The 26,182-nt window shown below is 42.5% G+C and overlaps 1 protein-coding gene across 8 annotated transcripts in view; it reads right to left on the bottom strand.

The window, feature by feature from the left end:
- FN1 (fibronectin 1) overlaps positions 1-26,182 on the bottom strand; it is a 90,778-nt gene that overhangs the window by 26,051 nt on the left and 38,545 nt on the right. For 4 of the 8 annotated variants that reach the window (XM_029069112.1, XM_029069115.1, XM_029069113.1 and 1 more), the window contains exons 14-27: positions 25,250-25,430; positions 24,916-25,092; positions 23,454-23,582; positions 21,671-21,760; positions 21,011-21,205; positions 19,684-19,956; positions 15,469-15,735; positions 13,144-13,238; positions 10,999-11,167; positions 9,833-9,919; positions 5,616-5,807; positions 3,978-4,250; positions 2,711-2,893; positions 975-1,064 (exon numbers count right to left, since the gene is read on the bottom strand). In XM_029069112.1, the coding sequence (XP_028924945.1) occupies positions 975-1,064; positions 2,711-2,893; positions 3,978-4,250; positions 5,616-5,807; positions 9,833-9,919; positions 10,999-11,167; positions 13,144-13,238; positions 15,469-15,735; positions 19,684-19,956; positions 21,011-21,205; positions 21,671-21,760; positions 23,454-23,582; positions 24,916-25,092; positions 25,250-25,430 (2,401 nt within the window). The remainder of the gene's footprint in view (positions 1-974; positions 1,065-2,710; positions 2,894-3,977; positions 4,251-5,615; positions 5,808-9,832; positions 9,920-10,998; positions 11,168-13,143; positions 13,239-15,468; positions 15,736-19,683; positions 19,957-21,010; positions 21,206-21,670; positions 21,761-23,453; positions 23,583-24,915; positions 25,093-25,249; positions 25,431-26,182) is intronic. The other 4 variants (XM_029069114.1, XM_029069117.1, XM_001509161.4 and 1 more) reach the window with 1 other exon arrangement.

Below are 26,182 nucleotides of genomic sequence, written 5' to 3'. Positions count from 1 at the left end.
CAATATGGATAATTGTAATATCTGTTAAGTGCTTGCAATGTGCTAAGGACAGTGGTAGATTTGAGATAACCAGGTTGGACACAGTTGCTGCCCAACATAAGGCCCAAGGTTTAGGGAGAACAGATATTTTATACCCAATTAAGGACGAAGAAATTGAGCCACATAGAAGTTACATGACTTGCCCAAGGTCACAGAGGAACCAAGCAGCAGATGCAGGATTAAAACCCAGGCCTTCTGAGTCCCGGCCCCATGTTCTTTCCATTAGGCCCCACTGTTCCCACCTTGTTTTCCCTAACATTCTCCCTAAGGTAGCAGTTTAGAGGGGAAAAGCCTTGAGAAGCAATTTTATCTCTGTCCTACTCCTCTGTCTCCCCTCATTAGCTGAATGATGGAATGTAGATCCCTTATCCCTAGGCAACTAATTGTCAAGAGTCCTGGGAGCAAGGGAATGATCCAGATTAGGATAATGGCCCTGACTAGCCCTATGACACTATGACAGATGGAACCCAGCAGCTGTTCTGTAGAGAATTGTTCATAAGGAAACAGAAAGATATTAATCCTGCCTTTAGAAAACAGTTGTTTTTTTTTGTTTCTAAAAAGATTTGTTTCTAAAATTGGCAAGCTGGCAGCTAGATAATAATAATCATGTCACTTACTATGTGCCAAGAGTCAGTGTAGATAAAGTCAGATCAGACACAGTCTCTGTCCCACAAGTGGCTCACAATCTCAGTGGGGGATGGAGAGAACAGGTATTTAATCCCCAGTCTACAGTAGAGGAAACTGAAGCACAAAAAATGTAATTTGCCCAAAGCCACATGGAAGGAAAGTGGTGGAGCTAGGAATCAAGCCCAGGTATCCTCTCTCCCTGTCCAAAGGTCTTACCATATAAGGCCATACTCCTTCTCAGCTAGATGAGAAACCAACAAATAAATTAACCATGGACATAAGATTAAGAAAAGACCAGTGTCACCTACCTGTCTTCTGTCTTCCTCTAAGAGGGGCACTGGTATGTTGCTCATACACACTGTAGACATTTACTAAATACTCAGTTCCAGGCAGGAGATCTGAGGAAACAAAGAGGCTCAGAATGAGTTGAAAGCTAAGAAATACCACAGACAGAAACCCTAGAGTGTTTTAGTGGATGAACTGTCAGATCTGTAGTCCTAATCCTTCCCTGTACATGTGGGTTAGGGAAAGAAGGGAGGGAAGGGGGTGTGGTGGAGTCAAAACAAGGAATTCTTTTACACCCATCTGATGAGGGAAGGACCCGCTCCCTCTAAGCAGAGACTTGAGAGGTCTTGCCAGGAGCTCAGTTGAGATGATTCTCTAACCCAACAACCACATGACCATTCAGTGATGCTAAGGAGAGAGCCTGTGCTTGTTTTGTAGTCAGGGCAGGGGTTTTCCTTTATTGAGACAGCCTGGACAGAAAACAAATGTCAGGGAGACTACCCAGCATCCTCCTCTCCCAGTCAGCTGGGGCAGATATTTTGTCTCTTCTCTATCCCCATCCAGATGCTGAGGAAGGGGAAATAGAGCAGTTTACTTAGCATGTATACTTTGTTCCCATTTACAAGAGAGAGTATTTAACTTGCCTTTCATCTGGAATCAGCTTTAAATATCTTGGTAAAGTTGGTGACATTTTTACTCTCTAGTAGTTAATATTCTGCACCTTTATTTTATAAAATTCTCTTGTCATTTATAATAATAATTATGGTATTTGTTAATAATAATAATAACGATGGTATCTGTTAAGAACTTAGTATGTGCCAGGCACTGTAGAAAGCACTGGGGTGGACCAAGCAAATCGGGATGGACACAGTCTTTGTCCCACATGGGGCTCACAGTCTCAATCCTCATTTTACAGATGAGGTAACAGGGACAGAGAATAACAATAATAATAATAATAATGGTATTTGTTAAATGTTTACTATGTGAACACTGTTCTAAGCATTGGGATGGATACAAGGTTATCAGGTTGTCCCTCATGGGACTCACAGTCTTAATCCCTATTTTACAGATGAGGTAACTGAGGCACAGAGAAGTGAAGTGACTTGTCCAAGATTACATAGCAGACAATTGGCAGAGTCAGGATCAGAACCCAAAAACTTCATTTAAAAGGGTCTCACAAAAACCATCTAAAAAGGTCAGGACTACATTTAATAGCAAATGAAATAACTCAGAACTCAGCACCCAGGCTGGAAAGACATGACACTGTCTGGACGCCAGGTTTCCAACGCAACAGTTCATGGCATGGCTTTCTGACCAGATTTCCGTTAAAGGATTAAATCTAAATCATAACTCAGTCATTGTATCAACTCAAGTTAGTCACCACATTCCCCTAAAATAGGTATTCTTATACTGAATTTTAAAAACATCATCATCACCCACTTTCTTTTAAAAGAAATACAATGGATTCTCGGACACAGGTTTATCTCCTCTAAGCTACACTGAATTCTCCAGATGCAAAGTGAGCCTGAGTAGGTGTATCAGAAAAGGGGTCCAGAATCTCCCTATGATTTCCACTTCACACTTTACTGCATGGTTTTTAATCTCAATTCATCAAAGCTGCATTTCCTTTGGGATTCAGTTTCTCTAATTAACGCCTTGTTCTTTCAGTAAGATTATGTGCTTCTCTTATTTCTCCCTCCATCCACTCAAAGTCAGGCCTTGATGAAAAGTCGCTCCTTGGGACGATTGATTTGCTTACGTGTTAAAACCACTACGTTGTCTGAAGGGGAAATGGTCAATTCTGCCACATCTTCCTCATTTTTCACGGGTGAATAGCGAACCAAGTAGCTGGTCAGTTCAATGGATGAAGGTGGAGTCCAAGTCACACGCATGTTGTCAGGACCAACATTGGTGAACCTGATGTCTGTTGGGGATGGGACGGCTGAGTCCCAGAAAGAAGAATAAAATTACTCCAGGAACATAAAGCGACTGATATGGATTTACAGAAAAGTAAAAAAAAAAAAACAAACAATGAAATCAAATCCATGCATAAAAGAATACTGAGAGTCAAGACTCATGCAAGTAGACTTCTACTTAATATACTAATCTACGTCATGTTCAGCCACCGGTAGTTAAAATACACATATTACTGTTAAGCTCCTTTAACCTTTCAGCCGTCTTCCAGATTTAAAACATTATTTTCAACTTCTTTTGTAAACAGGTAGCCAGTTTCAGGTACGTTGGCAAAGCCACAGGAGACCATGTTGAACTCAAGGCTAAGGGAGGCTTAAGTGGCCACACAGCAAAAAGAAACATTAATATATTCTAAACCACACACATGCACACAGGCAGAGAGATAGAGACCATCCTATATTTCCTCTTTACCCCACCTCTACAACTACTGGCACGGTTTACACTTTCAAAGAGCAGGAGTACTATCCAAAAGTAGAAAGGTGTCATGCAAAATGGTTCTCAGCTCATCTTCTTACCATGCACAGCAGAGAACCCTTGTAGTGTAACATGCTTGTCACTAGCCTGTGATCAGAATTGTCTTGAAGATTAAAATAATCTCCACCAGTCCCTCTCTCTTTCAAAAAAAAAAGCATTACTACAGTAGGAATAGGCCCTCTTACTCAATCAATGGTGAGAGTCAAAGATTCTGTATTATCATGGGAAGGAAATATATCAATAAAGAAGACAAGTGAGTTGATGACCGTTTAAGTGTCATATTAGGGCTGGTCTCACAATACCACGGGATGAATAAGTAAAAGGAGCAAAAATGCATATTTCCCAGATGAATTGTTAGGGCAATAATTGGTCCATTTTTTTCTGCATTTCACTTGCAGCTCATACTGCAAGTGCTTTTGAGGGGACCTTCCTTTCTAGCTGATTCATCTTCCCTCACCACCCACCCCTCCACCTCCAGCAAACAGCTTGCTCTGCTGCTGAATCAGCCTTTCGATCCCAAATAGCTAGTGACAGCATGTAACACATCCATGTCTTAAATGCCCGTTTTCGAAATTCACCCGTTTGTTGTGTCAGAGTGGTAGGTGCACTCTCTCCGCCATTAATGAGAGTTATTACGCTGATGTCATAGTCAATGCCTGGCTCCAGCCCTGTCACTGTGTAGTATCCTACTGAGGAGTCCACAAAATCTTCAAAAATAGGGCTACTTTCTCCTGCCGCAACTACCGTGATGCGGTACCCAATGATGGAGGAGGAGTTTAGTGGGGTCCACCTCAGGCCGATGCTCGAATCGGTTATATCAACAAAGCTTAGGTCAGTGAGTTGGGGCACCTCTATTGGGTTAAAAAGCAAAAGGGACAGAGGAAAATGGAAGCAGAAGGAGAAAAATAAAGCAGTGTTCATCATCAAATCCCAAACCATAAAACGGATAGGACGTAAAGTCAATAATCATTTTTACGCACTCCTTTTCAGTTGGTGGCTTGAAAACAATTTCCAGATCTAGAAGCCATTTGGTTTCTATGTACTCTTTTTCAGTTGGTGATTTGAAAACAAATTCCATACCTAGAAGCCATTTGGTTTTTTTCCAGCGCGTATGAGGCTATAATGTAGTCTTAGGATTTCTTTGACCTTGAAGGGCTCACTACTATACGAAGGGTCATAAAATAAAATAAAAGCCCTCAAAACTCTTCCTGGATTCCCAACCTTATATCTCTAGGATATAGTTAAATAGAGAGACCATAGGAGACTAAAGAGTTTCCTTGGGAGGATGAGTTTCCCTGTGAAGAGAACACAGCACTGTCATTACGTAGTATCTGCTGTATTCATAGATGTTTTGAAAGCAGACAAAAGTGGCCAAAGAGGAACATAACACAGAGAGGCTTAGATCTTGGTCATCACCAGCACTCTGTTTAGTTTCATAGTCAAGCCACTTGTTTATAATTCATTCTAACAGTCAGAATGTAACTATTCAATGCTTTTGAATGGATAACAACTCTGGAAATCTCTCCCTATGCAAATTAAAATTTAAGTACACTTCACATTTCACTAGTCAATCAATCAATGGTATTTATTGAGCACTGACTTCATGCAGAGCACTGTACTGAGTGCCTGGGAAAGTACAATACAAAAGAGAAGAATAAACAAGGAAGGAGGCCAGTGTACACTTGCTGGATAACAGCCTTAGTCCCTCACATTTGCCTTCTGTTAGAAAACAAAACATGGATAATGAAACCACAAAAGGAGACTTGTTTTTCATCTTTAAGGAAAGTTTCAATGCTCAGTTATGAAATTAGGCAGAAAGTACTTTATGGACAGGTATAATAGCTGCTGTAGAATGCACTCATCATATTACTTTTAGTCAGCAGTGAATGCACACAAATGACAACATTTTAGTACAAGTGGCCCTTATAGAACTATTCAGGGTTAGTCCATTATGCACCGCAATTATGCCACTGCATCAGGTACCCATAAGAGGAAAAAGCATCCCAGTGAAGGAAAGACACTTAAAGCAGTGTTAACAGCAAGCGTTTGAACCAAATCATCAGTTGTCACTGCGTGATCTTACAAGGAAAAATTCAATCTCAAATTTAACTAGAAATATACCACACTCAGGCATACACACAGGAGCCTGGGGATCAATGCTGAAATCCCCAATGTTATTGGAAGGCCTCTCCCACCCCAGCCCATCTTTTCCTTACCTGGGGTGATGGTGTCAAAGACAGGGACACTCTCCTTGTCACCTTTGACAGCATAAACACTGACATTGTATTCCAGCCCAGGACTCAGATTTTCAAAAATGCAAGAACTCTGATCGGCATGGACCACTTCCTCCAGCGCGAAACCCTGCTGGCCATTGGTGGGGGTGGTGGTAACTCTGTACCCCGTGATACCTGAAAAAAGCACCCAAAAGACAGAACAACTTGTTATTAAAACAGAGTAGGAGAGCCAAGAATCATATTAGTACAAGTTAGCAAATCAACTCTGTAGTGTGTCGAATTTTCACCCCTATTAGCATTCCAATTTATGCCTTCTTTGCAGGTCTCTTGCCAACTTAAAAGGCAGGTCTGAATGTAGAAAAGCTGAAATGATGAGAAAAATGAAAATGAGAAATAAGGGTTACAACTTGGAACACAGAACTTATTTCTGGAAATATTAAGGTCTAGAAAAGCTAATAGTACCAAAATATGAGCAATTGTGAGTCTGAGGGAATCTTCAATGAGGAAGGAGTAAGACAAGTATACTTGGTTAAATAATGATATTTGGCAAGTGCCCATTGTGTGCCAAAGCACACTGTACTAAGTGCTGAGGAAGATTTGAGATAACCAGGTCAGGCACAGATTCCAGGGAGAGAATCTCTTGCCTGTTAAAACTGGACAGCACAGTGCTGTGTCCCCATGGGCCAAAGTGATGTAGAGGACTGAGCTAAATATACAGAGAACTGGGTTAGGGACAAGAAGGGAGGAATTATGTTCTTTGCTCTGAGTTTTCCAGAATGTCCATTTACACTGGCCAAATTAATCAGATAACCATTCAACTCTTCCACTTCCCTTGACAATGGAAACCTAGCTAAACAGGAATAAGAAATATTCAGGGAATATGGAAATTAGGGTTTTAAGTGACTTTCACTAGAACTCTCTCTTTTCCTGGCTTTCATGTTTCCCTAATAATGAACTACCTACATTTGTTAGATGTCTTAGTTTGGCTAAACATTCTTTTATTTGCAAAATGATCATGTGTAATACTTTTATACTTCAATTTATGTTTGAAAAAAATCAGTTTCTGATCATTGGAAGATACTAGTATAAAATTATTTCGAATTTCATCCCTTTCTCACGATCATTGCTTCTGTTGGTTGTTTTACATATTTCAGAATTCAAATTAATGATGCCATCATACTTAAAGGCATAAGGCTAGTTCCAGTATTAGAAAGGAAAGAAAAATGAAAGAAAACATGGATGAGATATATTTTTTCCTTCTTTTTCATATATCTTAGAAGAAAAAAACTACATCTTTTCTCCTGAGACATTATATCGAGGTCTCACTATATGCTTAAAAGACACTTTAGTGGGGCAGGATGTTTCCATGCATTTTTAAAACAGATTCTTTTGATCTAATTTCCATCGGAACCTTTTGGAAAATCATCCTTAGGTATTTCCTAGAATAAACTTTTGAAGGTAAGAGCTCTTACACCAGTCAACTCAGTTTCAGTCAACGATCAAAAAGCTTACTCTTGTTGACACAGACCAAATTTTAACTTTCCTTCTGCTTGCATTAGCTTAATTTCAAGAAAAATTAGGGAGAAAATTGGTCCAGATCATCCCATTAAGCATTAAAAATGCTGCACTATATTTCCTGCCTTTGAAATTTAAGTTCTATAAGATGCTGAGGATACTTGAGACACTCAGCTCCCAGCAAACAGAATAATAATGTTGGTATTTGTTAAGCGCTTACTATGTGCCGAGCACTGTTCTAAGCGCTGGGGTAGACACAGGGGAATCAGTTTGTCCCACGTGGGGCTCACAGTCTTAATCCCCATTTTACAGATGAGGTAACTGAGGCACCGAGAAGTTAAGTGACTTGCGCAAAGTCACACAGCTGACAAGTGGCCGAGCCGGGATTTGAACCCATGACCTCTGACTCCAAAGCCTGTGCTCTTTCCACTGAGCCACGCTGCTTCTCTCCAGTTAGCAAGGAGCCTTTATTCATTCATTCAATAGTGTTTATTGAGCGCTTACTATGTGCAGAGCACTGTAATAATGTTGGTATTTGTTAAGCGCTTACTATGTGCCGAGCACTGTTCTAAGCGCGGGGGTAGACACAGGGGAATCAGGTTGTCCCACTTGGGGCTCACAATCTTAATCCCCATTTTACAGATGAGGTAACTGAGGCACCGAGAAGTTAAGTGACTTGCCCAAAGTCACACAGCTGACAAGTGGCCGAGCAGGGATTCGAACCCGTGACCTCTGACTCCAAAGCCCGTGCTATTTCCACTGAGCCACGCTGCTTCTCTACTGTACTAAGCGTTTGGAATGTACAAATCGGCAACAGAGAGAGACAGTCCCTGCCCTTTGATGGGCTTACAGTCTAATCGGGGCAGACAGGCAGACAAGAACAATGGCAATAAATCGAGTCAAGGGGGAGAACATCTCATAAAAACAATGGCAACTAAATAGAATCAGGGTGATGTACACCTCATTAAACAAAATAAATAGGGTGATGAAGATATATACAGATGAGCGGACGAGTACAGTGCTGAAGGGGTGGGACGGGAGGGGGGAGGAGGAGAGGGAAAGGGGGGAGTAGAGTGTTTAGCTGCGGAGAGGTGAAGGGGGGGTAGAGGGAGCAGAGGGAAAAAGGGGGGAGCTCAGTCTGGGAAGGCCTCTTGGAGGAGGTGAGCTTTAAGTAGGGATTTGAAGAGGGGGAGAGAATTAGATTGTCGGAGGTGAGGAGGGAGGACATGGCCCAGGGGTCGACGGTGGGATAGGCAAGACCGAGGGACGGTGAGGAGGTGGGCGGCAGAGCGGAGCGTGCGGGGTGGGCAGTAGAAAGAGAGAAAGGAGGAGAGGTAGGACGGGGCAAGGTGATGGAGAGCCTTGAAGCCTAGGGTGAGGAGTTTTTGTTTGGAGTGGAGGTTGATAGGCAACCACTGGAGGTTTTTAAGAAGGGGAGTGACATGCCCAGAACGTTTCTGCAGGAAGATGAGCCAGGCAGCGGAGTGAAGAATAGACTGGAGCGCGGCGAGAGAGGAGGAAGGGAGATCAGAGAGAAGGCTGACACAGTAGTCTAGCTGGGATATTACGAGAGCCTGTAGCAATAAGGTAGCCGTTTGGGTGGAGAGGACAGGATGGATCTTGGTGATATTATAAAGGTGAGACCGGCAGGTCTTGGTAACAGATCAGATGTGTGGGGTGAACGAGAGAGAAGAGTCAAAGATTACACCAAGGTTGCGGGCCTGAGAGACGGGAAAGATGGTCGTACCATCCATGGTGATAGGGAAGTCTGGGAGGGGACAGGGCTTGGTAGGGAAGATGAGGAGCTCAGTTTTGCTCATGTTGAGTTTTAGGTGGTGGGCAGACATCCAGGTGGAGACGTCCTAGAGGCAGGAGGAGATGCGAGCCTGAAGGGAGGGGCAGAGGACAGGGGCAGAGATGTAGATCTGCGTGTCATCTGCGTAGAGATGGTAGTCAAAGCCGTGAGAGCGAATGAGTTCACCGGGGGGTAAGTGTAGATGGAAAACAGAAGAGGGCCAAGAACTGACCCTTGAGGAACTCCAACAGTTAAAGGATGGGAGGGGGAGGAGGAGCCTGCGAAGGAGACCGAGAATGACTGGCCAGAGAGATAAGAGGAGAACCAGGAGAGGACGGAGTCTGTGAAGCCAAGGTGAGATAAGGTGTGGAGGAGAAGGGGATGGTTGACAGTGTCAAAGGCAGCTGAGAGGTCAAGGAGAATTAGAATGGAATTCAGGTGGAGTCATGAATGAGGGATGGCTGGATCACTTCTGCTTTCCCTGGCTACTTCTTCACCCTCCAAATATCTTCCTTTCAAACAAAGAAGAGTCTTATCGTTTGCACAAATGTGGCTTGGGCTCTATATTTTACACTGGCCTATTCCCTTAAAGACACATTTTACCAGCAGGGAAGTCGTCTTGGAGCAAGAAAAGCAAATATATACAGATCCTCAGGTTCCTATGCCCTGTCATTTCTGCCTGGTGTTCCCTTGCTGATATTTAAGCAGAGAGGCAGGTGAATAAACTTTCAATATTCTTTGAATAATGGCAGTGATCCACTTTTGAGGTGTTTTTCTTCTGGATAGTTGGAAGTTTATAATTCCCTTAATCCCCTTCTTGCCACAAAGAAAAGGTTATCGTAAAACTGTGTTTTTTGGAGTTTTCATCTCTTTCCTTTTATGTGTTTACCTGGTGTTTTGCTCCTCTCCCAGGAAACTGTTAATACTCCCGTTTCAGGGTTAGAATCCAGATGCAAGTCAGTTGGTGGAGACAATGCTATCCACAAGGAAAAAGAAAAAAAAAAAAAGGTTGGTCATTCACGATGAAGGAGACTTAAGCATATTTCCTTCTTTTCCCAGGCTAGCTATGGATCCCAGGAGGCACTGAGAAGGGGTTTCAGTTTGATGGAAGCCAGAGTTTTCTTTTCAGTATTGCCAATGCTTTCTTTCTATTGTAACAAAACATTAATCAATGGCATTCAAGTACATAAAATAGTGTTCTGCACACAGTAAACAATAAATACCATTGATTGATTGGTATTTATTAAGCGTTTGTTAACAGCTCCAAACCAGTCTTAAGAAAACAGAAATTTAAGTACTTAACTACATGTCAAGCATTGTGCTGAGTGCTGGGCTACATACAATACAGTCAGATCACTCAAAGTCCCTGCACTACAAACTGATTAACTTCTATCAACCCCACCACTTAATACAGTGCCTGTCACATAGCTGACACACAAAAAAGGGGGTGAAAATAATTCCTTCTTCTTCCATGGACTAAACCAGTTAGACTTACTGTTTGCCTCCCTTGACAGCCATCCTAAAGAGTAGGGATGGATTCTAATACCACCAAGTTTCACTGGGGGCCCCTCTACATGGGAAATTAGATCATAAGCCCTGCCACTACTGGCTTAGACCAATGGTCTTTATAATTTAGAATTCTGTCTCTGGAAGGCTCAAGTGGATGCAGCAATTTTTTTTCTTTTATAATCCTACTGTTCCAAGTTCCAAATTAGTGCTTGTATGACTGCTACTTACCTGCTGCATGACCATTGGCAAATCACCCACTTCTCTGGAACTCAGTTCCTCATTTGTAAAATAGGGAGTAAATCCTGTTCTCCCTCTTGCTTACACTGTAAGTCTCATCTGGGACAGAGATTATGTGTGGTTTGCATATACTGGATCTACTCTGGTGCTTAGTTCAGGGCTCATTGAATTCTAAAAATATTATTATTATCATTATTATTATTGTTGCTGTGATGAGAGAATTAGAAGTGAGGTACCTATAACAGTATGCCAGTTGAAAGAAGGCCAGGGAAAAAATATTTACCCCCCTCACCACCACGGAAAACTTACGTGTAACCACTTTCTTGACGATCGGCTTGTCTTTCTCTTTCCCGTCTGTCAGGACCGAAATGGTGTACACATATTCCACTCCAGGAGTCAAACCCGAGACAACAATGCTGCCAGACTCAGAAGTCACTTCCCGAGGAGCTTCTCCGCCTTCGCTTGGCCGCACACCCAACTACAAAGAGGCCCGAGAAATAGAGCCTGGTCAGTTTCACCTCCACGATGACTTCCAGTAGGTAACGTTTTTCAACTCCTCAGGCAAGGGAGTTACCATGGCACAGAGCTGTATTATTAAACATTAAGAGACTCCACTGGGAGTCTTAAAATGCTCAGCTCATTAAAGGATGAACTGTAATAGTTTCTGTTGATTTTTATTGCGCCCAAAACGCTCTAACTTGTTCCCTTTTAAAAGCCTGACGCAAATCGAAATGACTTTAAGGGGAGTGCGGGACTGCCAGAAACTACTGGAAGTAGTTAAAACAAGATTATTTAGAAAATCCAAGTTAATAACTTCATGTAAGGAATGAGAGATCACAAGGGAAGAATTTAACCAAACAAAAAAGAAGGCTTAGTAACTTTCCTTTTTCACACTCTCACGTTTTGGTATGGTCCTATTCCACAAAGCCATGTGACTGCAAAAATTTACGATTCCTAAAATTTTCCAGCCACGGACACATAACAAGGTATCTGTAAGCCAGAACTTCCTTGGATTTAAAAGTTAGGTTGGCAGTCTTCTGCCTAGCCCCCTCCTAGTTCTTAACTGGCAAAAACATCCATGTAATCATTCACACACCCTAGAAAAGAAATGGCCCTCCAGTGAAGTGTCTGAAAATATAAACACTACCCAGATGTACTTAGCCTTGAGTTATAGTTACCTCACAATTCACAAATACTTCCCTCTCCCCTCCCAGGTTTTGTAATATCAAAGAAAGAAACAAGACACTTCTTCAATTTTAGTTTTCATTCATCTTCATCAGTTAAGAGACTATAATCTCCTCTCTATAAGGAAGTTTAGAAGTGCAGTAGAAATGCACCTCATTTGGTGGGACAACTGTGTTTATTGAGCACTTGGTATAAGAAGCACCCTGAGCTAAGGTGCTTGGGAAAATGCTAATGCAAAAATTCATCCTCAGAGAATACAGTAAACAAATTATGCTGTCAAAGCCCAGAGATTTCTTTCCTCCAAAGATGATTAAATTGGCCCAACTTCCCAAGAGGTATTTAGTGAATATATAGAGTAGGCCATTAGAACAATAATTGAAAAAAGGGGACCATTCTATTTTTCAACTTCCCTGCCTTTGGAATAGCCATGAAATCAGATACATGGGCCAAGATCTCTGGGACAAGGGGTTGTGAATCAGAATCCAACATTAGGGGACTGGAGATCTTGTAGCAAGGCAGGTAGTATCTGAAAATGGGGATTAAGACTGTGAGCCCCAAGTGGGACAACCTGATTGCCTTGTATCTACCCCACCGCTTAGAACAGTGCTCAGCACATAGTAAGCACTTACAAATACCAACATTATTATTATTAGTATCTTTTGGAGAGACTGCTAACACCAGTCCATCAGCCAATGTTTTTACTGAGCACTTATGGTGTGCAGAGCACTGTACTAAGTGTTTGAGAGAGTACAATATAAACAGAGTTGGTAGACATTTTCCCTGTCCACAAGGAGCTTATAGTGTAGGGTGGGATACAGACATTAACATAAACTATAAACTATAGATATGTACATATCAATCAATCAAATCTGAAGTATTTATTAAGCTCTTACTGTAGGCAAATAATTATATTAGACACTTGGGCGAGTACTTGATCCTTACAGTCTAGTTGGCGAAGCGCACAATTTCCCTGCTAGCTCCTGAGACTTGATTTGAGGGTTCATAATTCCTGGTTATTGGGTTAATATGAGCTGTGTGGGTTTTTGTGGCTGGACTATATGTGTTTCTTTAAGTGTGCCTGCGTTTTATTTTAGATTGTGAATGCCCGAGGATAGAGACGCCGTCTCCTACTTTGCTTCTCTTAGTGAGAAGAATACATCTGATGGTATCAATATAAAAAAGTGTTGAAGACACTCAGAGTTGATTCTCCCTCTCCAGATGCTTCTGGATTGATAGCTTCAAAATAGTGAATTGATATTTTCTCCATACCTTAAATCCAATTCTCGGTGCAGGAGTCCACGTAATGATAATTGTCGTTTCGGTCACTTCTGTATTATACGGAGGAATAGAACTAACAGGCCGCACTGTGAATATAAAAATCAATTAATCAAATGTAATCCAATTTTAGCAAGCAGAAACAATGAAATACACATAACTTCCAACCTCATTTGAAGTTCGCATCCTCATCAGCTTCTGGAAAACCAGTACCAGAAGGCTAAACCACTTATATTTTACCACTGAGTTTGAATCCCATTATATCTGTTCCAACAGTCCCAAATCTATTTCAAATCAGTCTTAACTACCAAATGAGAAATGTATAGTCATACTGTGATACAGTTTGTAAGATAGGGAATAATGTAGTTAAATTAATTCTAGAGCTATTTTAGATTAGGGTATGAAAAATTAAAAAAACTAGTTGAATAAAATATGTTGTAGCACAGAATCCTTCAAGATATAATCGTTTATCTCTGTAAGATTGACATTTCAATCTGGAATTGTGTGTGTGTGTGTGTGTGTGTGTGTGTGTGTGTGTGTGAAACTTTTGCAGTCAGGAATAACAGCAAGTTTTTTCTTTTAATCTCTTGGAATTCTGGAAAAGGGTATCTTTTGTGTGGGAGGGGATAATGGAGGAAATAATTAAAATTGGGCCAACCAAGAAGCCTGTAACCATGTTTTTTCCCTCATCACTGAGTAGACCAAGTATCGGTTGAGCTTTGCCCTTGGAATTTCTTAATAAGCATCTATAAAATTATATGCTTTTCTCTGCAATCCACTTATCTTGGTTTAGATGTAAAAATAGTATTCTGTGCATGATTTCATATAAGTTCTGAATATCTATGTTTCAGTGCCAGTTACCAAAACTCTCCTTCTAATTTTCTAAATTTATCTACAGCTATTCCTGAACACTAGAACGATAAGGAAACTGATCACAGGTGGCATCCTGAATTATCTCCTTGCTCTTAAAATAGACAGTTCTGCTAAAGCACATTCTCATTACACAATTTAAGTCAGAATGGAAAAATTAGGTAATGCTATTCTCAAGTCTTTTTTGGTCATCATGTGACTCACAAGTTGATGGACATAGATTCAATTTAGGAAGAAATGGTTGTGTCCATTCACCTGGTTTGCAGCAAGATGTGATGCTACTGAGATTCCCAGCCTCTGCTTCAGCTATACCATATTGTTCCACACAGTGTTTTTGTGCTTTTGCAACTTTAAAATATTTAATATAAAACTAACTACCATTGCCCTGTAATCATTAATTCCTATGAAATCAATGATGATGGTGATGATGGTGATATTTGTTAAGCGCTCACTATGTACCAGGAGCTGGGGTAGATCCAAGATAGTTGGTAGGACACAATCCTTGTCCCACATTTTTGCACAGCTCAGAATCGGCAGGGGCTTCTATGAACGCTGAGAAAAGGTTTCATATATATAGGGCGCTCTGTGGAAATAGCCACCAAAATCGATTTAAGAACACCTAATTCCAAATATTTCTAGGCCAAATGCTAATATAAATAGTCCAAGATTTTGTTTCAGTATTTTATTTTTGAAGAAATTTAAGGGCTTGGTGGTGTGCTTTAAGACACCGACTCCCTAAGTTTTTTAATTGGCTCCCATAAAAATTTCTCAGTGTGGTGACTGAAAAGTCATTAGTAATGTCTGTCTCCCTCTCTAGATTGTAGATTCGTTGAGGGCAGGGAATGTGTCTGTTCATTGGTATACTGTACTCTTCCAAGCACTTAATTTAGTGCTTTGCACACAGTAAGTGCTCAATAAATACAACTGAACGATTAACTGGCTGATTCCTTCTGCCCTATTAATTGGTTCTCATGCCAAACCTCCAAATTTATTAATGAAGAGGTTTGGAGCATGGTGGTGCTTGTCTATTTTTGTATTTCAATTCTAACTAGGATAGTCAGTGACCTGAGCACTCTGCAAAACCTCTAACAGGAAGCAGCGTGACCTGGTGGAAAGAGCAAAGGCCTAGGAGTCAGAAGATTTAGGTTCTAATCCTGGTTCTACCACTTATAAACTGTGTGACTTGATTTCTCCGTGCCTCGGTTCCCTTGTCAGGAAAATAGGGATTCAATACCTCTTCTCCCATCTACTTAGAAGGTGAATCCCATGCGGGACCTGTTTATCTTGTATCCACCCTAGTGCTTGGTACAGTGCTCCTTATATAGTAAGCACTTCAATACCACGATGATTATTAGAAAGACTTCTATGGTTTGGTTTTGAGAACAGCTCCAATTATGGATTCTCTGAGGCAGCAGCCCTCTCAGACAAAGTCAGAAGATGTTATCTTACATGTACTGAAGACTCCAGTTTCCTTGGGACTTTGTTGACTGCCTTTGACGGCCGCAAGAGAAACGGTGTATTCAGTATCTGGCTGCAGGTTTCTTAATGGGTACTGGGTGGCAGACGGGCCCACGTTGTACTGCTTGGGCTGACCGGTCCTGGTGGGACTCAGGGTCAGCCGGTAGCCGGCAATCCGAGCACGCGGTGGAGTCCAGATCACCAACACCATGGTGTCAGTTCCGTTGACAAACCTCAGGTTGGAGGGAGCATCTAGTTCTACAGGAAAAGCAAAAAAAGGTTAATCCAGGAAGATTTTATAATGCTACACTCAAACTTCGAGTGACATTGTACTTTCTCACTTCACCCAACTTGCCCTCTCAGCTTAGGAGGTTAATAATAATAATGATAATGATAATAACAGTGGCATTTCTCAAGCACTTACACTGTTCTAAGTGCTGGGGAAGATACAAGACAATCAGGTTGGACATAGTCCCTGTCCCACACAGGCCTACACAATCTACTTAGAAAGGAGAATAGGTATCAAATCCCCATTTTATAAAGTAATTGAGGCACAGAGAAGTGACTTGCCCAAGGTCACACAGCAGCCACAAAGTGGAATCGGGATTAGAACCCAGATTCTCCGGGTCCCAGGCCTGGGCTCTTTCCATTCCACCAAGCTGTTCTTTCCCAGGGGCCTGGTTCTCCTGTTACCTCTCTGGCCGATCATTCTCGGTCTCCTTCGCTGGAGCCTCCTCCCCCTCCCATCCTTTAACTGTTGGAGTTCCTCAAGGGTCAGTTCTTGGCCCTCTTCTGTTCTCCATTTACACTCACTCCCTCGGTGAACTCATCCGCTCTCACGGCTTTGACTACCATCTCTACGCAGATGACACGCAGATCTACATCTCCGCCCCTGTCCTCTCCCCCTCCCTTCAGGCTCGCATCTCCTCCTGCCTCCGGGACGTCTCCACCTGGATGTCAGCCCGCCACCTAAAACTCAACATGAGCAAGACTGAGCTCCTCATCTTCCCTCCCAAACCCGGTCCTCTCCCAGACTTCTCTATCACCGTGGATGGCACGACCCATCCTTCCCGTCTCTCAGGCCCGCAATCTCGGTGTCATCCTGACTCGTCTCTCTCGTTCACCCCACACATCCTATCCGTTACCAAGACCTGCCGGTTTCACCTCTACAATATCGCCAAGATCCGCCCTTTCCTCTCCACCCAAACGGCTACCTTACTGTTACAGGCTCTCGTTATATCCCGGCTAGACTACTGTGTCAGCCTTCTCTCTGACCTCCCTTCCTCCTCTCTTGCCCCGCTCCAGTCTATTCTTCACTCTGCTGCCCGGCTCATCTTCCTGCAGAAACGATCTGGGCATGTCACTCCCCTTCTTAAACAACTCCAGTGGTTGCCTATCAACCTCCGCTCCAAACAAAAACTCCTCACTCTAGGCTTCAAGGCTCTCCATCACCTTGCCCCTTGCTACCTCTCCTCCCTTCTCTCTTTCTACCACCCACCCCACACGCTCCGCTCCTCTGCCGCCCACCTCCTCACCGTCCCTCGGTCTCGCCTATCCCGCCGTCGACCCCTGGGCCACGTCCTCCCGCGGTCCTGGAACGCCTTCCCTCCTCACCTCCGCCAAACTGATTCTCTTTCTCTCTTCAAAACCCTACTTAAAACTCACCTCCTCCAAGAGGCCTTCCCAGACTGAGCTCCTCTTCTCCCTCTACTCCCTCTGCCACTCCCCCTTTACCTCTCCACAGCTAAACCCTCTTTTTCCCCTTTTCCCTCTGCTCCTCCACCTCTCCCTTCCCATCCCCACAGCACTGTACTCATCCGCTCAACTGTATATATTTTCGTTACCCTATTTATTTTGTTAATGAATTGTACATCGCCTTGATTCTATTTAGTTGCCATTGTTTTTACGAGATGTTCTTCCCCTTGACTCTATTTATTGCCATTGTTCTTGTCTGTCCATCTCCCCCAATTAGACTGTAAGCCCGTCAAATGGCAGGGACTGTCTCTATCTGTTGCTGACTTGTTCATCCCAAGCGCTTAGTACAGTGCTCTGCACATAGTAAGCGCTCAATAAATACTATTGAATGAATGAATGAATCTTTCCCACTGTTTAATACTGTGCTTTGCATATGATAAGTGCTTAATAAATACTATTACAATTACCATTCAAAAGAAAACTTGAATTCAAATCAGCTTGAGTTGTGATTTTTACAACACTTTACTCTTAATACCACAATTATTATACTTGTCAAGTGTTGGACTTTGTGATTCATTATGACACTGGACACACTGTAACTTTTTAAAATGGACTTCCTGCAGAAATGCTCTGGGCATGTCACTCCCCTCCTTAAAAACCTCCAGTGGTTTCCTATCAACCCCCGCACAAAACAAAAACTTCTCACTCTAGGCTTCAAGGCTCTCCATCACTTTGCCCCCTCCTACCTCTCCTCCCTTCTCTCTTTCTACTGCCCATTCCGCACACTCCGCTCCTCTGCCGCCCACCTCCTCACTCTCCCCCTTTCTCACCTATCCTGCCATCGACCCCTAGCCCACGTCCTCCCTCTGTCCTGGAACGCCCTCCCTCCTCACCTCCGCCAAACTAACTCTCTTCCCCTCTTCAAAGCCCTACTGAAAGCTCACCTCCTCCAAGAGGCCTTCCCAGACTGAGCTTCCCCTTTTCCCCCTGTTCCCTCTGCTGCCTCTCTGAACCCCCCTTCACCTCCCCTCAGCTAAGCCCCCTTTCCCCCCTTTCCCTCTGCTCCTCCCCCTCTCCCTTCCCCTCCCCTCAGCACTGTGCTCCTTTGCTCATTTGTATATATCTTTATTACCCTATTTATTTTGTTAATGAGGTGTACATCCCCTTGATTCTATTTATTGCTATTGTTTTTGTCTGTCTGTCTCCCCCGATTAGACTGTAAGCCCATCAATGGGCAGGGATTGTCTCTATCTGTTGAGGAATTGTACATTCCAAGTGCTTAGTACAGTGCTCTGCACATAGTAATCGCTCAATAAATACTATTGAATGAATGAATGAATAACTAGCAGGACTCCACCTTGTTGGATGTAATGGAACCACAGCCACATCCACTGTTACTCAGCATCATAAGTCAAACAGATGGAGGGATAAGGCACCACCGAGGCACAAATTGAAAGGGCAAAAACCAAGTTGATAGAGTCCAAAAGCACAAAAAAAGAGCTAAAAGATGTATTCTAATTAAGGAAGCTCAGTTATGAAAACTATGAAAATTATGAAAACTTCATACATTAGAGAAGCTGTAACACACTTCCCAAAAAGCCACCCAATGGGCTAAGCAAGATTTTTTTCTTTCCCACAGGACCCAGATCAGACTCAATTCTTTTCTTTCCAAAGCAAAGAAAAAAAAGTGCAATCTGTGGTCAAGACTTCAGTCTCACAGTAGAAACTAAATTGTACACAAAATGAGTCCAGTTCAAAGGAAGTACGAAAGTATAGAATTTCTTCTGAGGAAATGTAATCCACTTGATTTCTCAGAGCTGAAAGACTGCTCTTAAAAAGATAGGACAAATTGAATTTAGAAGACCTGATTATGTTTATTAATTACTTCTCAGTAAACATATTCCAGACCTTATAAATTGTATCCCAAAATGCCAGTTTTGTTCTCCCTCCTTCTCAAACTGTGAGACCTATGTGGGACAAGGATTGTTTCTGACCTGATTTTCTTCAATCTTCTCCAGAGCTTAGTACAGTGCTAAGCACACAGTAAGCACTTAACAAACACTACAGTTATTATTATGTTGAACAAATGTGCAATGCAACTTTCTTTAAATAACTTTGTAAGTTTAAGAAAGTAAATAATGATAATAATTAATTAATTGTGGTATTTATTAAGTGCTTACTGTACCCCAGGCTGGGGTAGATACAAGGAAACCGATAACCAGTTTTAGTAAAGGACCCCAAAATGTTGAGAAAATCTTTACAAATTTTCTTGGCCCACTTTAGTAACATTATTTTGTGTAGCTTTCAAATAGTAAGTAAAGTTGAAGGGTTCCACCACTGTGGGCATCCCCCTACCACTAGAGAAGGTTGATTAGAAAACGTATTTGGTGGAAAAATTGACTGAGGTCAGAAGATTGGTAATTTGTGTAAGAGCAGGGAAATACTTATAGAAAACACTGGGTTAATTAAAGCTGCACTCTAAGAAAGGGAGTGTCCGAGGGCAGAACTTACTGGTGGTCTGTTCCCCAGTCAATGGCTTGCTCTCCTTCCCATGGCTCACAGCGTAGACTTTGAAGTAGTAAGTGACGCCCGGCTGAAGCCCGGTCACTTCAGCAAAGGGGCTTCTGCTGACCGGCAACCTCTGACCCTGATCTCCAGGCATATTTACTGGAACTACATCCACACGGTAACCAGTCACTGAGCTCGTGGGTGGGTTCCACATGACGGTGATTTTGACATCTGACACATCCACAAAATTCAGGTCTGTGGGTGGGGGCACTTTGTCTAATGGAATGAAGGATAGACGGTCAAACCGAAACACAGTGGCTTGCTCTTGGCAAAGACAACACACATAAAATAAAAACTCCAGGGAAGAAAAAGGGACTCCTTGAAGTAAGTCTTGAATTTTCCTATCGAAGATATAAATGTCTAGGTATATGCAGAACACAGAAGTCAGGAAATCTCAAGTGTCACAAAGAACTATATGGTTTCTCCAATTCTTTGTGAAACTTGTTGTTTTTATGAACACTGGGTTTGGTTACAATGCCTAACATGACCTTAGGGATTTTAATTGGGATATTCAAACAGCAAAGTCAGTTGCCAATACATGCAGAAACAATCTAAGAAACACTATGCCCGTAGGATGACAAAAAAGAACTTCGTGTGACTTTTCCACTCACAGAAACATGGTATAATACTTAAAATTGGCCAACCTTGACTAACTCTTAAGTGGTTGGTAAGGCAACATCAAGACTACATGGAGCTCATTTTAATAGCAAAATTCATTAGCTGACTTTATTGTTTCACAATATAAACTGGACACGTTACTTACAATGAGCTTTGGAAGAAAGGCTAATAATGCTGAGTCTTCTTCAGCTGGAAGTGGATAAAGCTGCCTGAAAGTCCATAATGATGAGGAGGCTATGTCCACAATGGTTTTACGTGACTGCAAACTAATGATGGGCAGGGAATGTCTACCAACTCTGATGTATTGCACTCTTCCAGTGCTCTGCAAACAGTAAGCGCTCAAAAAATACCATTCATTCATTTTTTTATGGTATTCATTAAACACTTACTATGTTCCAGGCACTGTACTAAGCTCTTAGATAGACACAAGCTAATCAGGTTGGATACAGTCCCTGTCCCTCATAGGGCTCACAATCTTAATCCTCATTTTACAGATGAGGGAACTAAGGCACAGAGACGTTAAGTGCCTTGCCCAGTGTCACACAACAGACATTTGGAAGAACCGGGATTCTGATTTCCGGTCCTTCTGACTCCCAGGTCTGGGTTCTATCCAGTATCCCATACTGCTTCTCAATTAATTGATGGATACTACCTGGGCGGTGGACACCGGTGGTTTCCTGTTGGATGAAGATAGGGACACTCTCTTGATTTTCTTCCACGGCATAAATAGTGATGTTATACTGCACCCCGGGTTGTAAATCACTGAGAGTCACCGAATTAGCGGTTTCAGGCAGGTTAAGCTCTGTGCTGCTACCTTCGACTGATGGTGAGTAGACGATTCTGTAACCTACAAACCCATGGGGAAAGTATGATCATTATCTACCATCAGTGCCAATCACCTTTCTCAGACTTCTGCTGAGCATCTGCTGAGCACTCTTTACTGCTTCTATAAGGCGTCAGACCACTTCTCAGAATGCTCACTCCCATCTAATTCAGCACAAACACAGTTCAAGCAAGTAAGGTAGCATCGAAAAACAGAGTAATCAAAATGGTACAATATATTTTAAGCTAAAAAGAATCCTGTCTGATTGCAATCCCATAAACAACCCCCCCCCAAAAAAAAAATTAGGTTAAGAGCCCCTCAGGTAACTCCTTTTTATGCTGAAGTGATGCAACACTAATTGCCTCAACATTCATCCTTCTTCTAGAACAGCAGGCTGTTGCCAAGATCCCTGCTCTAGGAACAGAGCCTCTCAAGTAATTAAGAAAACCTAAAATGATAAAATCGCTATTTGGGTCTGAAATCAGGAACCTGTAATTGGGGCCTGGGGCCTGCTCCAGCGAACCACGATGGAGGTGTCATCCACTCGGTCCACAGAATGCTCGGGTGGGGCATCAGGGGCTGGGAGAGAAGGAAAGAGAGAGAGAGAAAGAGATTGAGAGAGAAGAGAAAAGAAAGTTAGTTATGAAGGAAACAACTAAGATCATATTTTACAGAAAGATTATTTCACCTAAGGACATGCATAAATGTCAGCAGAGCAGCATTCTGGGAAAGAATGCATTACAAATACAAAGTCCAAATTATGAGAGTTGTTTTAAATTTCACAAATGTTCCTTCCCATCAAAATTCCATTCATTTCCAAATCAAAGAAGTTTACTAATCAATTTAATTTTGAGTTTTGCCCAGAGATCACCTAATCCCCACCTCTCCTCTTCTGCAAATAATCTCCAAGGACCCAGGTTCTAATCCATGTTAAGGGACAATGCAGGGGATGCGGGAACTTTCCAAGTTGGATAAATACTATGGAAAGTTTTCCTTGTTGATGGTGATGATAGAATCTCCCATCTGAGATGACTGGTGAAGAACCAATCCTGAATTTCAGGACCAAGAACCTCCACAGAGGATTTGATTCTAGCACTGATGGCTCAGGCAGTGCTGCTCAAACTCTTTCCTTCCTTCCAGGTATAGCCCCGCTGATGAATGGGATGCAGCAAGCAAGAAGTAATACTAATAATAATAGTATTTGTTAAGCACTTACTACGTGTCAGGGACTGTACTAAGCACTGGGGTGGATACAAGCAAATCAAGTTGGACACAGTCCCTGCTCCATGTGGGGCTCATAGTGTTAATCCCCCTTTTACAGATGAGGTAACTGAGGCACAGAGAAGTGAAGTGACTTGCCCAAGGTCACACAGCAGACAAGTGGTGGAGCCAGGACTAGAACCCACTACCTACTGACGCCCAAGCCCATGCTCTATCCACTGTGTCATGCTGCTTCTCCAGAGCAGCAGGGGTGGTGTTGTCTTTAGTCACTTGAGGCAGCTACAAGAACAACTGGGACTAGAACACAGGTTTCCTGATTCCCACTGGACCAACAGCAGGACTGCCTCCGAGACAAGAGCCCTTAGGAACTATATCTCCAGGTTTGAGTGCAGGGGATAGCAAGAGCTAACTGCCTGACTCCTGAAATACCAGCCTCTCCCCACCAATGGGATTAAAGTGCCAAACCTTTGTGGTGGAGTGGAGGATGGGCAGTATCATATCAAGTAAACCACCATTTTCCCTATCCTTAAACCATTTCAATGTCTGCATCGCCCTGTAGACTGTAAACTCGTTGGGGGCAGGGAACGTATCTGTTTATTGTTATATTATACTCTCCCAAGCGCTAAGTACAATGCTCTGCACACAGAGAGTGTTCAATATATACAATTTCTTGAGTGATGTCTACCAACTATGTTGTCGTGTCTACCAACTCTGTTGTACTTTCCCAAGCACTTATTACAGTACTCTGCACACAGTAAGTGTTGAATAAGTACCACTCTTTGTAAGAAGGACTATTTGCCTGAGCAGTGAAGCAGCTGTGGACCACCCCCTTCAAGAACTTCCTAGATGATACAGTATCACTGTCCACATTTTTATCATTAAAAATTATATATTTTTCATCAAATTCCTCAGATCATGAACCCCCTATGGTTCGGGGACCATAACAATTTGATCCCCTCGAATTAACCCTAGTTTTGCAGCCATGCCCTGCACACAGAATATGTGCATAAAACTAATGTTAGTCATGTGAATAATTTATAACAATCAGCACCTGTTGTTTGAGAAGTAGACAGGATCAGATTTTGCTCTCCTTCTTCTGATATCTGGTAGACGTTCACGATATATTTTCGGCCCGGAAGCAAGTCAGGAATGTTAACCGAAGTGGCTGTGCTGGGTAGATCTAGACGATGAAAAGGAAATTTTGTTATAACCCATTCTTTCCTACTCGATTTAAAGACCTGATCAATCCAACACAGTGGCCATAACCCCTACCAACAAACCTAAAGAACATGGGAGCATTCTGTGAACTTCATTTAGGGGAACTCCAACTTCTGACCTGGCCACTGCAGAGGCTACCAACCCCATTCAGGGCCATCCTGGCATAAGCTAGACCCCTGCAGCCGTCTCATTCAACAGTCCTTGGAAGCCTAAGGGATAACCCCAATTCTTAGAAAGTCTGTGTGAGACTCTGCTCTGAAAAATACACACATCACACACTCACAAGACACAGGTCACAAGCAAAAATGGGTTTGGTGATCAGTCTACAGAATTTAACTCTTTTCCTGGGATGGCAGGGCTATTGGAGGGAGTTGAAGGAATCAGTCAATCCAAAAGTTTTAAAGCATTTATTGAAAATCTCTGCAGGCCTCTCCTGTTCTTAGGACTTTATTATTATTCCCATTTTATGGATATGGAAACTGAAGTAGAGAGAGGTTAAATGATTTGTTCAGACTAAGTACAGATTTGTACTGACTTAGTACAGTGATCTGAACACAGTAAGTACTCAAAAAGTACGATTGAATGAATGAATATGGAACTCCAACTTTTGAATAGCATTTCTTTCTCTTACAATAGGCTATATGATCAACTCCCTCAAGCCTAAAACTGACACAATAATAATGATAATAATAATAATAAACAATAATAATAATGTTGGTATTTGTTAAACGCTTACTATGTGCAGAGCACGGTTCTAAGTGCTGGGGTAAATACAGGGTAATCAGGTTGTCCCATGTGAGGCTCACAGTCTTAATCCCCATTTTACAGATGAGGTAACTGAGGCACAGAGAAGTTAAGTGATTTGCCTGCAGTCACACAGCTGACAAGTGGCAGAGCTGGGATTTGAACCCATGACCTCTGACTCCTAAGCCCGTGCTCTTTCCACTAAGCCTCACTGATAAAGGTATTTTGTTAAGCACTTACTGTGTGTCAGGCACTGTACTAAGCACTGGGGTGGGTAGTGGATACAAGCACATTGGATTGGACACAGTCCCTGTCTTGCATGGGGCTCACAGTCTTAATCCCCACTTTACAGTTGAGGAAACTGAGGCCCAGAAGTAAGTGACTTGTCCAAGGCCACACAGCAGACAAGTGGTAGAACTGGGATTAGAACCCAGGACCTTATGACTCTCAAACTCTATCACCTATGCCATGTAGCTTCCCTTAAATGTTCAAGGCAAGACACTCCCTCCCAACCCCTCCCTGGAAACCCAACAATCTCATCCTCTACTCACCAAGGTACTGGGGCTCATCCCCATCCTCACTCAGTTCATATTCCACCCGAAATCCTGACACGGTGTCAGATGCAGAGACCCAAGACACCACAAAGCTGCTGGCTGTAATTTCGGTAACTGATTCTGAAGTAGCTACAACCGGAGAAAATGGCGTGGTCTCTCCTGTAACCGTGTTACCTAGGAAAGACAACAGCAGCAGAGCACGGAAGCATTTTAAACAGATGATCAGTCTATTCCTTTCACGCTTCACTTGTTTCGGAAAAAAAACCAACGCGACACCTGCCAAGGAGGATACAGGGAGTCTGCAAATCTACCGTTTGGGTGTATGACTTACTAGACATGGACGGGCTGGTACTTGTGGTGGTAAAGTCAAAGCGTGTGACTTCTTGATGGCCATACTGCTGCACACTCACAAGCTGTCCCTCATATACCACATTGGGTCGCAGGCCTTTGATTACGTAAGAATTGGTGTGACCAGGAATTCTGGCTTCCTTCCAGCGACCGTTGCTACTTTTCTAAGAGGTGGCAAAAACAAAAATGAGGAGAGATGAAAATCTCGGAAGAAGAGAATTCAAAGCCCATTTGTGTGTCTCGGCAAGAAATGGCAGCCCAGGAGAAATGTGTTCAATACAAGCAGACCATCATGGATTTCCTAACGATAATAGCAATAGTATTTACTGAGCGCTTACTATGTACTATATGGCACATACTATATGGATACCTAGCACTATAATAAATTCAGAGGTGGATACAGGATAATCAAGTCACACAGTCTCTGTCTCACATGGTGCTCACAGTCTAAGTAGGAAGGGAAAAAAACATTGAATCTTCATTTTAGAGATGAGGAAACTGAGGCAGAGATTAAGTGACTTGCCCATGATCAAAGAGCAGAGTAGAGGCAGAACTTGGATTAGAGTCCATATTTTCTGGCTCAAAGGCTCTTTCCATTTTCCTTTCAAAAGTAGTCCTAAGCTTGAACTGCAAGGTAGGTGGGGTTCAGATTCTCCCCCAATATCCTATATGTAGAAAACCTAAAACAGGAAATTAGGTTTTTTTAAAAAAATAATTGTAATCAAAGTTTCAGGAAGCTCATCAATGTAAATGGTGAAGCCTTTCTAAAGTCATCCTCTAAAATCTTTCGATCAGAAGGGTGCCACTTTCATTCAAACTAAATGTTACCCCAAATGGCTGGCATTCTAAACATAGGTCATGGGTCTTAGACTTGGTCACAGAATAGAAATGGGTAATGAGAGGGGTAGTCAAATTG

The sequence above is a fragment of the Ornithorhynchus anatinus genome, chromosome 7, assembly GCF_004115215.2.
Source record: "Ornithorhynchus anatinus isolate Pmale09 chromosome 7, mOrnAna1.pri.v4, whole genome shotgun sequence".
NCBI classification, from domain to species: Eukaryota; Metazoa; Chordata; class Mammalia; order Monotremata; family Ornithorhynchidae; genus Ornithorhynchus; species Ornithorhynchus anatinus.
The sequence above is the reverse complement of the archived record's forward strand: the minus strand, read 5'-3'. Positions and strand labels throughout refer to the sequence as shown.